Here is a 17687-nt window from a genome sequence, read left to right on the forward strand (position 1 = left end):
CATGCTGTGCTGTGAAGGCGAATTTGAAGGGGGTAGTCTATCGCCTAGATACAATAGTAGTGGCAGCAAACACAATGACCACTCTACTCTTCACCAAAGAGGCAGCAGCCATGACAGATTCAATGACCATGGCGATTCCATGTCTCATCTAATCTTAATCAATTCCTCTCTTTGATTTGTTTCTTCTTCTACTTTGTTTATTCTTCCACTTCTGATCACTTTCTTTTGAGATCTCGATTTGGAATTGAACCAGTTAAATATTTCTGTGTAATTTTTCTTCTTTTAAGTTGATTATCTTAGGATTTATGATTGCTTTCATGGAAAAAGGAAGAACACCCAAAATCAAGAGACAATCAATCTCTAGTTTTCATACTCTCATCCACCAATTGCAGAAATTCAAGAAAATCCAAGATGTCATGAGATACAGCCAAAAGAAATGAAAAATCCAGAATTTTTAAGGACATGTCTGAGCTATGAGAGAGACCCAAAAGCTACGATTTTAAGGAGTTAGAATACCGCATCTGAGTCAGACAATAACTCTCCTATAGCAAGGAATTTTGGAGGACATCTTTGGGCAGTGTGAAGCCCTCTAGTAGATAATCATTTTCATGGATATAGAAGAGTACCAACTTCCACAAGCAACTTTGGAGAGAGAGAGAGAGAGGAGAAGAAGAAGAAGAAGGAGAAGGAGAAGGAGAAGAAGAGAAAGTGAGGGGGGGATAAGAAGATCAAGATAAACCATTCAAAAAAAACAAGAAGAAGCAGAAGAGAAATGACGATGACACAGGCAACAAGGAAAAGAAAGTGTTGTTGGATGACGGAGAAGACCATGAGTGGCAACTAGTTGCCATATATGGTCACTAACATTTCAGAACATGGATAACAACCAAACTAGACAGATTCCTGCTGAAAGAAAGACAGATAACAATTGGCTTGTAATGACAGTCAAGGTAGAAATATGAATATTTCAGTGTGCGTAGCATTTAAAGGGAAAAAGGTATTCAACGTTTTGAACAAAATGTCTAATCATAGATTGTAGAGGACTGTTTCTCTGAAATTTAAAACAATTTCGGTATCTAGTGATTGCTTTATTTGTCTTTTCTACATCAATTCCTCTTCTATAACCCTGAATGTAAGCCAACGTGAATGCTGGGATTTTCCAATGTGCAGTTTTGGTGAATGAGAGAGATAAAATGATACTTGCAGCATGTGGACATATATTTAGCTTCCAAAAGCTAATGGGCTCCAAAAAAAATAGCACAACAAAAAGTTCCCAGACAAGAATATAGCAAGAGTGACAGTGGGATTATTGAAATAAGGAAAGATCTTCAATTCTAGTAAAATAGCACAACAGAAAGTTCCCTAAAGAAGAATATAGCAAGAGTGACAGCGGGATTATTGAAATACGGAAATATCTTAAATTCCAGCAAATACTCCTTTTCTTCGGGATGTAGAGGGCGGCCTCCTTCTTGTGAGGGAGGGGAGGTATCACGCTCTAGTCAGGTGCCAGTCCACCTCAACCGACTTAGGTAATACATACATACATACATATATACATGCATGTGTATATTCTATTCATTGGACTAGTTTATTCTTTCATAAATTCCAAGGTCAATGAGCATAAAATACCGCAGTAAAATGGGCTGACTGATATCTGAGAGTTACAACCCTTGAAGATCAATTGAAATGGGACTACTTCCCAAAAGTCCCTTATGTTAACTCCATTTCTTATACTGATATTTTGACACTAAACAAGCTCTTGTCCATAATAAACCATTGTGCTAATATATACACATATATGTATGTAATGTTTCAATGTGGAAGGATCAACCTATAAAGCTCAATGTCCAAAGCAGAAAAAATGCTGTACAAATGGATAATGAGAAGAAACAAACCACTACTCCGCAATGGCCAATACCTGAAATTTCTGTGCAATTGTAACATGGCGATGCTCAACAGACACTTTCATTGAGGGAGGTGAAATATCAAAAACTGTATTCTCACCTTTATAGTAAGGTAAAAGCTCATAGGTCCCTGTAAAAGCACAAAAACAACTGAGCACCAGCCACAGATAAAACACAGATATTTCTGCAGACAATTAACACAGCATTAACCATGCATTCCAATGCAACATCCCAAAAAATGCATCATAGAACCAGCTGATTACTAGGCAATAGTATATGCTGCAATATATGATTAACTTTGATATGAAAGTTAAACTCACTGATGTAGTAGATATGTGAGATTACAATAACATTTGTAACGTATTGTTGAAATATAAATAGATTCTCATACATTATGTTACACAACTATTTCATACAAAAGAGGTATTGGTTAGGGTTTAGGAATGTGTGGAGTCAAAATATAATATGAGCAGAACCTAGAACCTTCACACTATGGAATTCCTTGCAATTTGTCCAAGTGTCCTATAGGCTATAGGTAACTAGATCCAAAGTAGATTAATGTGTTCCGTAATGTGAAATGCCATACAACATGACCTGATAATGTTTCTACTGATGATATAGAGCATGAAAGTTTTAGATGTCACATTATATATATGTTTATAACAATAACTCAGGCAGAGATGAGTGACGTAGAATGAAGATATAAACTATATGAGTACTACACAAATTTAAATTTAGGTCCCCATTGAAGCATGTTGCCTACCGAAGTCAGTTTTATAATACATATGAAAGCCAACGTTGAGTATAAGAAAGACCATGGTAGAAAAAACATCCAATACAGATAGGTTTATGTTCAGTGTAAACATGGGAATGTCATGCATATCTAGCAAAATTTAATGAAAAGTAGATAGGTGGAGAAAAATGAACACTGGAATTTAACAGAAAGGAGAGAGAGAGAGAGAGAGAGAGAGAGAGAGAGAGGTGTCACTTTTTTATGCCTTTTCTATTTAAAGATTCCTGGGCTTTTCCAGGAGCTCTAATAACCATGACAATACTTGAAAAACCTCTCACGAATTAGTGGAGACAGGACAATGATGTATTAGGTAATAACAGAATATCACAAGACAAGAATTCCCCTAAATTATATATAGTTATGAGAGAGATTAGGGATACCATGGTGACATGTGAAACAATACAAAGAATAAATGATATATAAGAAATTGGGGAGTATGTTTCACTTACAGGATTAAGATGTTACAGGATGTAAGAGGCTATTCATTCTTCCTACTTCATTTGAAATTATTTCAAGATGTAAAAGTTGAATACTGAATATTATAAACATAATATTGGGACTCAACACCCAACCTTCCAGCCACCTATGACGAGTTGGATTCAACGAACATGCTGGATTTGTCTGAATTTTAACACTATTTTAATTATCTCAGCTTAGCTCTGGCCTGTGAGGCCCAATTAAATGACAGCCACAGCTCAGCCACCTCAAGCACCAAATGATAAGCTTGAAAACTAAAACCATGAGTATAAGGAATTACTATTTCTTGTAGAGGTTGATACAATTCACATTAGGTTATCGCCAAGGAGAAAGAAAATTCAGCAGCTTTGGATGTGTACTGATGATTAGAGAAGCTAAATTAAGTTACAGGAAAAATAATTTAATAGTAACAAAAATACGCAAGTACAGATGAAAAGATACCGCATGGAATCGAATTAAATGTGAACTTTCCCTCTGCATCTGACACGGCATGGCAGAGAACATTTTTCTGCCTAGGGGCACTGCCAGTGCCCTGGGGACAGTCCACCTTGACCACATCATCTGAATATAGATATAAGTGAACACCCAAGATAGGATTTCCCTGCAGAAGATAAAATATGCTTTGGAAGCTTTACTCAACTGAAATATGGTCCTATGAGATACTCAGATACCTCATCAAGATTTTCAAAACAAAATACAAGTTTGACTCAAAAATTAAAGAGGTGATCCACCTTGTCTGATAGATAATGATAAAAGGTACTAAAAGGACAAAAAAAATGTGACAAGAGATCTCATGCAACTTTTCTGTAATGTGCCTACAAGCTGTGCTTTTTAAAGCTAAAAGCCCAGCGATGCTTAAGCCTTTGGGCATGAGGAGAACGCCTCATTTCACAAAAATAATTAAATGAAGTCTGAAAATTACAAAAAAGGGGGAAATAGAGAATGAATAGAATAATGTAAAATATGAACAGGAAGAGTACGTGAATAAATGAACATCCATAGTTCATTCCACGATAAAAAGTTGATGTTGGTATTACATAAGAAAGAAATATTCATTGTTTGACTTCATGATGTGTTTGCTATATTATCCATAATATTAAACAACAATATAAGGCATCAAGCACCATAAACATTAACAAAATCATTGACCATTCATAAACATAATCCCATGAGCTCATTTACAATTGATAATGATAATTACGGACACTTTGGTTACACGAAAGCCCTAATTCCATAAAAGCTGGGGGATAAGAGTTCTTTTTCAAATAAATGTTTTTAAACAGCATGCTTAATCAAAAAAGTTCTCTAAAGGTTTTTGTGGGATAAGAGTTCTTTTTCAAATAAATGTTTTTGAACATCATGCTTAACCAATAAAAAAGTTCTCTAAAGGTTTTTCTTTACATTTCTATTATTAGTATTTTTTTCCCAGCTGCAAAAACACGATACAGTGAAGCTTAAATCTTTCATGAGGCATAACCAGGTAGGCTTAATACAGTGAAACATAAGCTCCAAAGTGTTTTTTTTTTTTTGAATGGTGAGATGAATTCATTAATGCAAACAGAGACCGAGAAGGTCCCTAAAATACAGCATCAATGAATACAGAAAAGAAAACTGAAATACAGAGAGAGAGAGAGAGAGAGAGAGAGAGAGAGAGTTTAGGAAGGAAGTCAAAAAGCTCCATACTCTCTTTGGATACCCCTCCTCGGGCTAGCCTATTTGCCTCCCCATTAGCTGACCTCCTAACATGTCTAAAGGAGATCAAAGCCGACCCAATTCTATCCTGCATCTCGTCGAATAAAGCCGCAAATCTCCAAGGTGCCGCTTGTGAATCTCTAAGCCATCTAATAACATTAAGCGAGTCCCTTTCCACCACTACCTTGTTCAGATCCTCATTTTGGAACAATTTTATACCCTGGTGAAAGGCACGTACTTCGACTCATTTGCATCTGCCACCCCGATCGGACCTCATAATGCCCATAAAGCCACCCCTTCTTCATTCCTCAACAGACCTCCAATACCAGATGGCCCAGGATTGCCCATACTGGGTCCATCAAAATTCAATTTTAGAGTCCCTTGTGTAGGCCGCAACCATACTTGGTTTACTTTTGGTTCATTAGTAACCTTGCAACATATTTCTTTCCATCCATGCCACAAATCGTATGCCGATACGAATCTAAAGCAATGTAAAGTTTTCACCCAAGATATAGAGGGTTACCTTGGCGCAACAGTAAGGTTGCTCCATTGTGACCTGGTGGTCACGGGTTCGAGTCACAGAAACAGCCTCTCTGCAAAGCAGGGGTAAGGCTGTGTACATCTAGCCCTCACCAGACCCCGCAATGGCGGGAGCCTCGTGCACTGGACCGCCCTTTTATATAGCAGCAACTGTAAATAATAGACAGTTGTGAGAACGAGAGTAAGTTAGAGAGAAGAGATATAAACGTTGTTTGGTTGCTCAAATGTGGGAGATCAACGAAATTTGAAACACCGATGATCTTCCGAAGATCTACCCAAAGCATGTTTGGTTGCCCAAACTCCCTTTGACGACCAGACATCCTCCAGACATCATATTACCTTTTTTTCCTATGTGGCGCCTACGTGGCGGCAATGTTCCCTCCTCTAATCTTCTCCCCATCTTTCACCATTTTTTGGTGGAATTTGGGGAGAAGATTCTTGTCTTATTCCCTTTTCTCTCTTTCTCTCTCTTCCCTTTCTATCTCTTCCCCTCTCTATTTTGGAATTTGCGGATTGCCACGCAACCAAAAAACTGCATACCAATCGTCCACTATTCTTCTCCCCATCTTCCATTGTTGTCTTCTTCTCTATGACTTCTTCTACTAATCTCCCAACCAAATTCAAGCAACCAGACAAAGTAATAGATATATCGTATGGTGGAGTCTAAACTCAGTTTTTTCAATAATTTCTACTAATCAAAATATGTGTGTGTACGTGTGTGTACATATGCACATATGTTTTTTTTTTCATCAGAGATTGTATACTCAACAATCATTGCATCTCTCCAGTGTTTATCATGATTGGCTTTCACAGAAGTTTTTGGCAGTTTTTGCACCGTTGTCATTACATAGCAGTTAACAAACAGTCTGCTCTGAGATCCAGTCATTCTTCTTTTTTAATTCTTGTCCAGCATGACCCCTTCCTTCAGAGTGCTTTGCCCATTCAGGTTGTGATGTCTTCCCCTGAGTAGGAACTTCATCAACAATCAGATCTTCGGTACCTGTCTCAACAGGCAGCTCAACAATCTCTTCTTCATCAGGCTTTTCAGTAAAGAAAGAAAAATGGGTTCTCCACCATTAATCAAGCATTTCTGGAAACCAAACACTGAAACTATTGAGGTGTGTAAAATTGATAAGACTAAGAATCTTCACAATAATCTAAAAAGGTTGTTTTCTTACTGTTATAATCTGATACTCTTCTCCTTCGGACCTCTGATATAAGCTTTGCAGCCGCATATTAAGGGCCTCAGATGTGAAATCACAGACTTTCTACCTATCCATACTTATTCTGGTGTTATGCCTCTCAACAATTTTGTTGGGCACCAATGAATAATATTGATTGCCATGAGGCCAGTCCCCGGTAAGATTTAGGCAAGCTCCTTTCAGCCATCATGCTCTCAGCCATATCAATGATTGTTCTGCTGTTCCTGTCTGCGACTCCATACAGCTTTGGACTGTAAGGGGCCTCATTCCACTTTGTTTTGAAAAGTCTGGTCTCTAGAACGGAACTCACTTCCATTGTCAGATCTTAAAACGCTTTAGGTAGCAACCCATTTCCTCACAACCATTGCTTTCAATTCAATCCACTTTCTAAAAGCATCTGATTTCAACTTCAAGAAAAGAAGTCAATCCAAGTTTTTCTAGTAGTCAGCAGTGAAAGTAATCAAATACCTTGCACCTCCAGGTTCTTCCTCGCTCATAGGTTTGTGTCAATATTGACCAGCTCCAGATGTGTGCTGGCAATCTTGCTTCTGTCTGCTTGGAAAGGGCTCTGCATGTTATTTTCCTACTGCGCATGCTTCGAAAACTTCATCAAACCAGAGCATATATGGCGAACCAATTACCATAAGTCTGCTTCTCAGTTCCAATAGGCTTTGGAAGTTTAGATGACCATACCTACCATGCCATACTCATGTGGTATCTGATAGAGACGCCAAGGCACTCTAATATCCTCCATGAAAAATGTACAAAGCTCTTCGTGCCCTTCGCTCACCATTTACTGGGAGAAGATTCTTCCTTGCTCCAAGTTTATCACGAGTTCCAATCTCTGGAGGTGCTCAAGAGAGATTTGCACCAACTGGGAGAAGATGGAGGCTCCTCCCCGGTGGTCCCTCCGGTCCAAAGTTGATGAAGCTAACTTCGATGGCTCGAGTATGGGTAATGGGGGCTCGCCGGATTAGGCAGTCTCCTCAGAGATGGGTGGGGTCTAACCAGGTGGGCTTTTTCTGGTCTCATTGGGATCACAAACTCCAATAAAGCGGAGTTGAAGGTGGTCTTGCAATGCATTAGGATTACTGGGAGCAGAGACTAGGGCAGGCTAATAGTAGAGGGAGATCCGCTTCATGTCATCAAGTGGATGGATGGGAGTCATCCTCATCCTTGGAGATTTGAGCAAATGATTGATAAGATTTAGGGCCGAGTGGTGGATCCCGAAATTCGCTCCAGCATGTCAGGAAATCGGCCAATAGTGACGCAGATAGGCGAGCCAGTGTGAGAGTTGAAAGGGCGTCTTTGGAGGCGTTTGATTTCCTTCTACCATGAGGTCCTCAGCTGTTTGTTTTATTTTTCTTTGTTTTTCTACTTTTTCTTCCCTTTGTATTGAGCATCTGGGGTCGCAGGGTTCCCCCTGCCCTTTTTCTTTATTTATCATTAAAAAAACCGGGGGGTGCGTAAATATATCCTTAATTTTAATTTTATATGATAAAATATGAAACTATGAAGCAAAACAATGTAGTCAAGCCAAATCCTAACAGTATCATAAGTGATGTTTAACTATTTTTCATACAATAAAAAGACTCAATAAACCTGAATATTACAGCCACATATTGATAAGAATATCAGCACGTGTATTTATTCATAATTGATAATGTTCTAGCTAATCAAATCACCTGAGCAACAACTGAGCCATAGATATCATACCCAGGTACAAAAAAGATATCATCAACTATGCTATTTCCAAACCCCAACTCCACCTGAAAAACATGGATGCAATATAAGTGACAGGTGCATGGCTCGTTGGAAAACAAATCGTGAAAAAGTTTCAAACCTCCGGGGAACCCTTAAGTTCAACTTTTAGATTTGGATGAGAAGCACGCAAGTTGTATTTTCCTGAACCCAAGGATTGCAATTGTCAGAGCGGTGACTAATAATTCATCGGCATAATAACTACATCAGAATATTATTAGAAGAATCTACATTACTAAGAAAACAAGAAATGCATAATGATGGGAACATGCCTTGTCATTAGGCAATCATCCTCCACATTATTCATGATAGAATCATTCAAGGGCAGATGAATTTCCCAATAGCATCAATCAATCCTATGTAAATTCCAGTGCAACTAGCAACATTTATTACCAGCTTCCATGCAAAGAGTCCCACCTCCTTACATTGACACATGATACCAAGGAGTTTTACTCCTCCCAACGTGCATATCTAAAACCCATGTCACTCTTTCATCTAAAAGTTTTCCATGTACACAAAGATAAACAAAAGAAGCATGCAGCAGAATTTCAATAACGCTTGTGACTGACCATGCTAAAGCATCATCATTCGATGATAAAATATACAGATCAATAATCTACTTGGAATTATAGGAAAATTATATTTTTTATATTCCCACGCCCTTTTTCAGTACTTCCACTCCCTTTTTTGTTTGTCTTTTCCTATAAGTGACTTTATTTTCAGGAAAAGACAAACAAAAGCAAGCAGAAATCTTGTCAATTTTAGAAAAAGTCAAAGGAGTGGAAATGCTGGAAAAGCGGGTGAAAATATCATTTCCCAGAATTAAATATCTCCACAACAACTCTTAAGCATTTAAGCTCGATGAACCATCATCATAAAAAGTTGAAGAAACTTGGATTCAAATCAATATACTCTTGATTCTCCTTCATCACATCTCTTGCAAACACATCATCAATATGAAACTCCCCATTTATAGTCCTCTCCTACTGAGCATTTCAGCAGCAAGAGTATAGCTTAAGAACCTGTAGTGTGGAAAACCCTTCTCAACAGCCCATAATATCCACAAAACTGTCATCTCACAAGTCTGTTCATATCCACAAGTTTTTACGTGTCAGACAAACTGGCATGCTTAGGTTTAGGCCAAAGACAAAATGCATAATTACATTTAGGGAAATGTTATCAGCACTACTGTATTTTGATGATCGCACTCCTCACTTTATTAAAAGTATGGTATGGCCCATACATAGGATGATACAAACCGTCCATTAGATGGGCCACAGCCTAAATAGGTTGTGCCACAAAAATCATTTCCATAGGTTGATCCTAACTCTCCGATCTGAATCAACCTATGGAAATAATTTTGGGGGCACAACCTATTTAGGCTGTGGCCCATCTAATGGACGGTTTGGATCATCCTATGCTGCGGGCCATACCGTACTTTTAATAAAGTGAGGAGTGCGATCATCAAAATACAGTAGTGCTGATAACATTTCCCTTACATTTAACCTGAATATCAAAATAGTACAACTGCTTTACCCAGACATAGCTGGATACAGTCCATAGGTAGGGGTTTGAATAGTAACAAACTAATATTAGCGAATAAACATAGGTTTATGGCATGATTAGCGAAACTGAAAACTGTTTTCCTAGACAAAAAATCTGTAGTGATCAAATGTAGTCATCCATCAACTAGAACAGAATAATGACCATGCAGACCTGGAATAACATTCGTGAATGAGTAACCTCCAACTGATGATGTGTGAACAGAAGATATGAGATCACCCATAAGTGATAAGAGCTCAACTTGTACATTGGAAGGTCCTCCATGCTTTAAGGAACAACTCTCACCACCAACAGCTCCTATAACTCTTCCAGAAATAGTAAACCTACAAATGTGTAAATTCTCTTGGAGCTATGATACATGAAAGACTTCCATCAAGCGTAGGAACTAAGTCATATGCTCCAGCCATTAAACCCTAAAATGTAGCATAAAAAGATATGACTAACCCTGTGAACCGAAAATTAATATCAGCATTTCCATTGCAGCCATTGTGATCAATAACAACAGGAACCTGCGAATGAATAGATATTCTTATGTCATATTTTAATAAAACTGCATGCAGATTAAAAGTGAATGTAGATCCATGTACATGGGCATGCGTCAAAAAGGGAGAACAAGGGGTGAGATTGTGTCAGAACAAAAGTAAGAACTGGAAAATGTGGCAAACATCAAAGCTATTTAGTATCGACTCACATTATCAGGATCCCATGACCATCCTTCAGGCCCCTTAATTTTGATGATAAAAGAACCCTGTGGAAAGAAACAATCACCGTTCAAGGTAAGAGAGAATGTATAAATATGAAAATGTAAGAACAAATATATATATATATATATATATATATATATATATATATATATATATATAGAGTAAAAGGAGTGTGCGGTCGACCGCACCAAGCTTAGGTGCGGTCGAGGGCCCCAAACTCATGTGGGCCCACTTTGTTAGGATGATCCAAAGCATTCATTTGAAGGCCCTTACATAGATGGGGTATGTACAAAAAATCAGCTCCATAGGATCATCCTAACCCATCCAAAAGTGGAGGGCAAAATGGACAGACACCGTTTGCCACAAATATGCCCATATTTGCCCTCCACTTTTGGAGGGGCTAGGATGATCCAATGGACCTGATTTTTTGTATACACCCTATCTATGATGGGGCCTTGCAAATGAATGGTTTTGATTAGCACGAAAAATGTGGGACCCATGTGTTTGGGCCCTTGACCGCACCTAAGCTTATTCCTCATATATATATATATATATATATATATATATATATATATATATATATATATATATATATATATATATTAGGAAATTGTTGGTGCGCTCGAGGGCCCAATCACATGGGTCCCACATTTTTTGTGGTGATCCAAACCATTCATTTGCAAGGCCCTATCATAGATAGGGTGTGTACCAAAAATCAGGTCCATTGAATCATCCTAACCCCTCCAAAAGTGGAGGGCAAAAATGGGCAGATTTGTGGACAAACAGTGTCTGTCCATTTTGACCTCCACAAATGGATGGGTTAGGATGATCCTATGGAGCTGATTTTTGGTACACACCCCATCTATGTAAGGGCCTTTCAAATGAAAGCTTTGGATCATCCTAAAAAAATGGGCCCACATGAATTTTGGGCACTCGAGCGCACCATAAGCTTGGTGCGCTCGGGCGCACCAACAGTCTCTCTCTCTCTCTCTCTCTCTCTCTCTCTCTCTCTCTCTCTCTATATATATATATATATATATATATATATATATATATATATATGAGTGTACCCTTTGATAATTGAAGCATTGAAAATTAATAGGGAGAGTTAAAATTGGTGTGCGTTTGCATTCATCAAAGAAAACATGCTGATTTGAACATGTAAATCTATATACAAAATGTCGTCAAAATATTCCAAGACAAGATTATTGCTAACTAGAAAAAGGGCTCTTATAGCATGGATGTGCATGTTTTCCAAGGAAAAAATACATGGGCAAAAGTACGAGACGGGGGGGTGTCATCTTCGTCAATGATCTGAACTATTTATTTCCTGGGCCTTTCTATGTATGGGCCATGTAGCAAAATCCAACCTCATTGGACGATTCTAACCCTCTAATTAGTGGCCACTAGATGGCTAGTGAAAAAATTAAAAAGAATGGTTTACCTCTACAGATCAGTTGACTTAGTCCTGTCCCTACCAAGCATTGTCCCAAATATCTGTCTCAGGAATTCTCAGGAAGCGTGTATTTGAGGATATTTTAAATTTTTGTTAATTTTGGGTTTATATTGGGAAACTGGAAAAATAAAATATATAAAAATAAAAAATAGGACAATAAATAATACAGTGACTTTATTGTGATAATTTTACAATAAAAAAATAAAATAAAAATAATATCTCAATGATTTCTCAATATTGCAGGAAAATGTTGAGATATTATCATTTTATCAAAAAATTGGAAAATTATAAAACATTTTAAAAAATATCAGAAGATATTTATGACTATACTACCTTTCTTTTTAATGGTATGACTATGCTACCAAGTCAATGAAAAAGTCATTCCAAATGACCAAATTAATCATGAACCAGCCAAGATGATTCGCCCAGGCCACTGTGTGTCCATGTCCCAGTCCCGATTTTCAAACAAACTTTGAATAAAAATAATGTTTATACACAAGGCACTACCAAATAGAAATTCTTAACATGCTCATGAATTATTATTTTTTCCCGAATGATTGCTCATGACAGATATTAAGTACGAAGCAGCAATTAATTTGAGCATAACATAGCATGCTATAATTTGAGCATAACATAGCATACTATAAAACAGTACCTTGTCATATACAGGGATGAAATAGTAACCATTAGGAGCACACTGAGTCCTGTCCTTTATCAATCCATCAACCGTCTGAAGCTCAACCTACATTTTTTTTGTAGTTGTAATAAAAATAAAAATAAAAAATCATACAATATGTTCAAAAGATCAAGAATTTGTGACTACATGTAACAGCAGCACTACATAACAAAGTGGTGCATTTTGCTGATATTTTAAAATTCGGAGCGTATTAATAGGGAAAATCATGAATTCTCGACTACATCTAACAGTAGCACTACATGACAAAGTGGTGCATTTCACTGATATTTTAAATTTTGGTGTGTATTAATACTGAGCAAACATTTATAATAACAAGATAATCAGCCCTTCGAAAGTTTCGAACTTGATTTCCACTATAACTATAGCTATGAGTGCAGGTGGATAATAAAGAAGTGAAGACAACTCATGATAGGAAGTAGGAACAGATGAAAGTATACAGAAAAAAATAGACTATACTTATTTTCCTGGGAAATAAAATTTAGAAGGTAATAAGAATGCTTTCCTGGAGAAACTATGTCAAGACAACTCATGTTATGAACAGATGAAGGTATAGAGAGAACAAAAAGGCTATACTTCTTTTCCTAGAAAATAAGAATGCTTTCCTAGACAAACTACTAGGCTGTACCTTCCTATAGAGGATATCTAGACAGTCACTGGGGAACTTAAGACATTTGTTAGAATTTTTTATTAAGTAATTAGTGTGGTGGTCTCAGTCTATTGAACATGGAACGTCCACAATCTTTTTCTCCCTATTCATGGTTTCTCCTCCTCTCCAATACTCTTTTTTTCTCATCTTTTCTTTAACCCTAATACCATATTCTAACATGGTACCAGAGCACTAATCCATTGATTTCTACTCGAGTTCATTTTTCTTTTTTCTATTCTCATTCATCTCCGTTGTTCTTTTCCGTTTTTTTTTTTTTTTTTGGCCCTAATAAAACCCTAGAGGACTGATCGAGCACACCTAGCCCTCGTTTTTTTTTTCTTGGGAATGTGTTGTGCAACTACCTTTACGGTTAGTTGTGTGGTCCTTGCGGTGTGTCTCTCTTCATCAGGAATATATAAGATGGACTGCTCTGTGCATCGTGCCGCTGATTTTGTGCATTGTGTTGCCTATCGGATGGTGTTAGTGCTGTGCTGATCGTGCTAGCTATGTGTGCAACTCAGTGTTTCAAAATGCAGATGTGGATCAAAACGCGGCCAAAGCAAATCCTAGTCGACTCGGCACAACGTGGTTGAGTACTCGGTTGATGTGGTCATAACTCGAGAGAGTTAAAGAAGTTTTGATTGACACTGTAGGGAAAACGCAGACTCAGACAAGAACACGGCCAAGATAAAAGGGAGTCCACGATGACGCGACGGAGTTTTGAAACTATGGTGCAACCATCGTGGTTGAAATTTGGTTGTGGAACAGCAGTTGTTATGTGATGTTGCGTGCTTATGTGCTCGAGTGATGTGTTGCTGCAGTGGAAGTGTTCCTAAAAATGCCAGTGAAATGTTAGTCAAAGAAGTGTTCATGTGATGTGTTGTTGTGTGTCTGCAACATGCAGAACTCCGTCGGCATGGGTGTGTGTATGTGGGTGCGCTGATCTATTCTAAAAAAAATTCCCTTGGGACAGCACATATCAAAGTTTCTAAACCTAACAAAGAAGACGATTGGCTGGGGAGTGAATACGGCGAATTATACTACCTTGAAAGGAATATACTGTCTTCTAATGTTGCTCTGATGCTCTCCATTCCAGTGTATCTCCTCTTTAGTGGGATCTTCGACTTGATCATCCATCCCATTAGAAGTTGAAGGTTCTCGTCTCATGGACAAAAGGGGGGTTAGTTTGACTCGACGAAAGTATTGAACAATCTCCTTCATGAGATTGGAATGATTGGAGCCAAGCCTAGGGATACTCTAGTGGAACTAAATCTAAAATTGAATGCAGAAGGCAGCACCGACATGGAAGATAAGACAAAGTATGGATGATTGGTTGGGAAACTCATATATTCGACTGTTAATTGGCCACACGTTTCCATTTTTTGTGGGAGTGGTAAGTCAATTTATGGAGAATCTAAAACAGTTTCATTGGGAAGCTGTGTGTAAAATTTTGAGGTACCAAAAAGGTGCCCCTGGTAAGAGTGTTAGATTTAAATTTGAGTATGATAATAGGTTTGGGCTAACAATCGGTTGTCACAATCTCAAACGAACATGTCATAAATATCTAAGAAATTCATAAAGACCAACATATTTCAAGTTCGGAGAGCTCTGAGTGAAAAAAACAAAACAAAAAAACGCACCGTAATATGCGAATAATCCAATTTCCCATCAGATGGTTTCCTTGACCTGATCAAAGAAGACCTCGCCTGGTAAAACAAAGAGCATCAATACATTCGTAAAAAAGCATAATAAAACGACCTAATAGTTCCAATTTCACTCCAGTAATTTAGGAAAGATAAACGAAGATGGATTAAGGGATTTTCATTTTCAAAAAAAAAAAAGAAGGATAGATTAAGGGATTTTACCTCCACAAATCCACCACAGCCTTGGATCGAATCGGCTGCAGTTGAAGTTACAGAGAATGCGATCAAGAGGCAGGCAAGAAAAACCCTAAGTTCCATTTTTCTTTTTTTACGATTTATAACTTGGGAGGCTTGTTGCTAGAGAGCAGATCATACATGAGACTGAGAGGGAAATCGTAAGACCTAAATCCTCTCTCTCGCTCTCTCTCTCTCTCTCTCTCTCTCGCTGTTCAGAAGCTCTTAAATTGGTCTTCAAGTTATTTTTTTCGCTGCACGTGCTAACGCGGCCGTTCACCCGTGTAAAAGCGTCATCCTAGGGTTCGTTCGGTTGCATGGAAAATTAATATAAAAGGACATATTTTTCCTTTTACTAATAGTGTTTGGTTGTCATACCGGAAGAAGAAAATTAAGGCCCTATTTGGATGCTTGAGCATTCTTCATGTGAGAAAAGTCTATGGAAGGGGCAGGATATCGGACGTTATGTAAACCCTGTGAAAACCATGAGCTTTATTCTGTTTGGATGCAAAGTGACCAGGAGAAGGAGAAATAGAGATAAACCTTGTCTTTGTTTTTAGATAGTTCATATCGAAAAGGAAGTGACAGCACGTCACTGGACATGCACCTTTTTTGTTGACTGGTAATCTCTAATGCTCTGTTTGGTTGCTTGTAGAATGATGGGAGATTAGGAGAAGAAGAAGTTAAAGAGAATTATATAAGCATGTAAGATGGGGAGAAAATTGGGAGGAAGACTTGTGAGTAGTGTTTGGTTGCGTGAGAGGATTAGCGGAAGATGTAGGCTGTTGTTATCAAAATATAGGGTGGAAGAGAGAGAAAGAGATATGAAGAATAAGACAAGAATCTTCTCCTAATTCCCCACACAAATTTCACCGTTTTGGTGAAAAAATGGGAGAAGATTATGGGGGGGAACATCTCCGCCACGTAGGCCCCACCTAGGATAAAAAGTAATGATGATGTCTAGAAGTTGTCTAGTGGTCAAAGGTCTAAATGACAACCAAACATGCTTTAGGGAGATTTTTGGATGATCTTAAGCATTTGAAACTCCAACAATCCCCCCAAAATGAGCAACCAAACAGAGCATAAGAATTTCAATGTTACTTTGGCAAACAAACACACCAAGTAATTCAAAAAGTGCATTTTTTTTTACTTAGGGACTGCTTGAGGATCCCTTGCAAATGGCCCACCAAATAAAAAATCTCTATTAAAGACAGGTGTTCTCATGTGAGAACCAGTATTAATTCTTAATATCTATGAGTTTTTATACGGTGCCCGATTGGGCATGCTCTTAAAAAAGGCACCACCCTTGATATTTGATCCAACATCAGCCTGCAGCCCCTTCTTAATATCTATGAATTTTTATATAGTGCCCGATCCGGCATGCTCTTAAAAAAGGCACCACCCTTGATATTTGATCCAACATCAGCCTGCAGCCCCTTTTCATCATTTTAAGGGGCTGCTGTTGGATCAAACATTAAGGGCAGCACTCTTTTACAAGATCATGCCTAATCAGACACCATATAATTTCTTAGCGTGTGTGTGTGTAGATATCTTAATGGTGATTGTACAATTAGTTGGTCTCTCTCTCTCTCTCTCTCTCTCTCTCTCTCTCTCTCTCTCTCTCTCTATATTGTTTTTTGCTTCTCCTCGTCTTTCTCCTCTTCCACCCTACAACTCCCATGGTCATTGTGAAGGACTCGACAGAGTTAGTAGGCAGGGTCTTCTTCAGAGAAATGATATATTCACCTCCTTCTCTTCCCGAGACACCTCTTGAAATGTAAAAAGAGTATTCATAGATACACTAAGGGCGTGGCCAAGTGAAGAAAAGAGGGTGAATATATCACTTCCTTTTCTTTTTCCATTTCTCCTTATTATAAAAATGACTTACTAAAAAAGATAACAGATTTCACCTTTAAGATGTTGAAGACAAATTCCAGTAGACTAAAACATGAATTACAACCAATAAAACAAGTTTTCATTATTGCAAAAACAGCATAACAACTAAAAAGGTTAACGAACACAATTGGATTAAAGGCGAAAATGAAACCCATTAATGTTCAAATTCATATCATTTTTACACTAATTTGGCTTTTTCTCTTCCGAGAACAGCAACATGGACTCACATTTTAATTGATTTTGTCTTGCTCATTTAATTCATCTACATTCTCCCTTGCAAAAGCCAGCTGTAAAATAGCTTTCTGTGAAATTGCCTAGCAAATTCCTTATCTTTTATCATGGCAATTGAGGGGTGCATTATCAAAATATAGTAGGATGTGTCTCACCTTCTTTTCAATTATAAATTGACTAATGCGTTCATCATCAGCCATCACAACATGTCAGTTCTTCTTCTTCTTCTCCATCCAACATCACCAAAA

General features: G+C 37.9%; 1 protein-coding gene across 2 annotated transcripts in view; it reads right to left on the reverse strand.

The window, feature by feature from the left end:
- Positions 1–15530, reverse strand: part of LOC143853359 (Carbohydrate-binding-like fold) — a 57569-nt gene extending 42039 nt beyond the window's left edge. The window contains exons 1-10 of one of the 2 annotated variants that reach the window (XM_077363110.1): positions 15301–15530; positions 15076–15141; positions 12748–12834; positions 10624–10680; positions 10377–10441; positions 10086–10255; positions 8452–8513; positions 8294–8377; positions 3616–3775; positions 1919–2034 (exon numbers count right to left, since the gene is read on the reverse strand). In XM_077363110.1, coding sequence (XP_077219225.1) covers positions 1919–2034; positions 3616–3775; positions 8294–8377; positions 8452–8513; positions 10086–10255; positions 10377–10441; positions 10624–10680; positions 12748–12834; positions 15076–15141; positions 15301–15396 — 963 coding nt within the window. In that variant the 5' untranslated portion in view covers positions 15397–15530. The remainder of the gene's footprint in view (positions 1–1918; positions 2035–3615; positions 3776–8293; positions 8378–8451; positions 8514–10085; positions 10256–10376; positions 10442–10623; positions 10681–12747; positions 12835–15075; positions 15142–15300) is intronic. The other variant, XM_077363109.1, reaches the window with a different exon arrangement.
- Positions 15531–17687: the final 2157 nt, after the last annotated feature.

This window comes from Tasmannia lanceolata, unplaced genomic scaffold, assembly GCF_043159265.1.
Source record: "Tasmannia lanceolata isolate RefF3 unplaced genomic scaffold, GAP_Taslan_0.1 ptg000019l, whole genome shotgun sequence".
Lineage (NCBI taxonomy): Eukaryota > Viridiplantae > Streptophyta > Magnoliopsida > Canellales > Winteraceae > Tasmannia > Tasmannia lanceolata.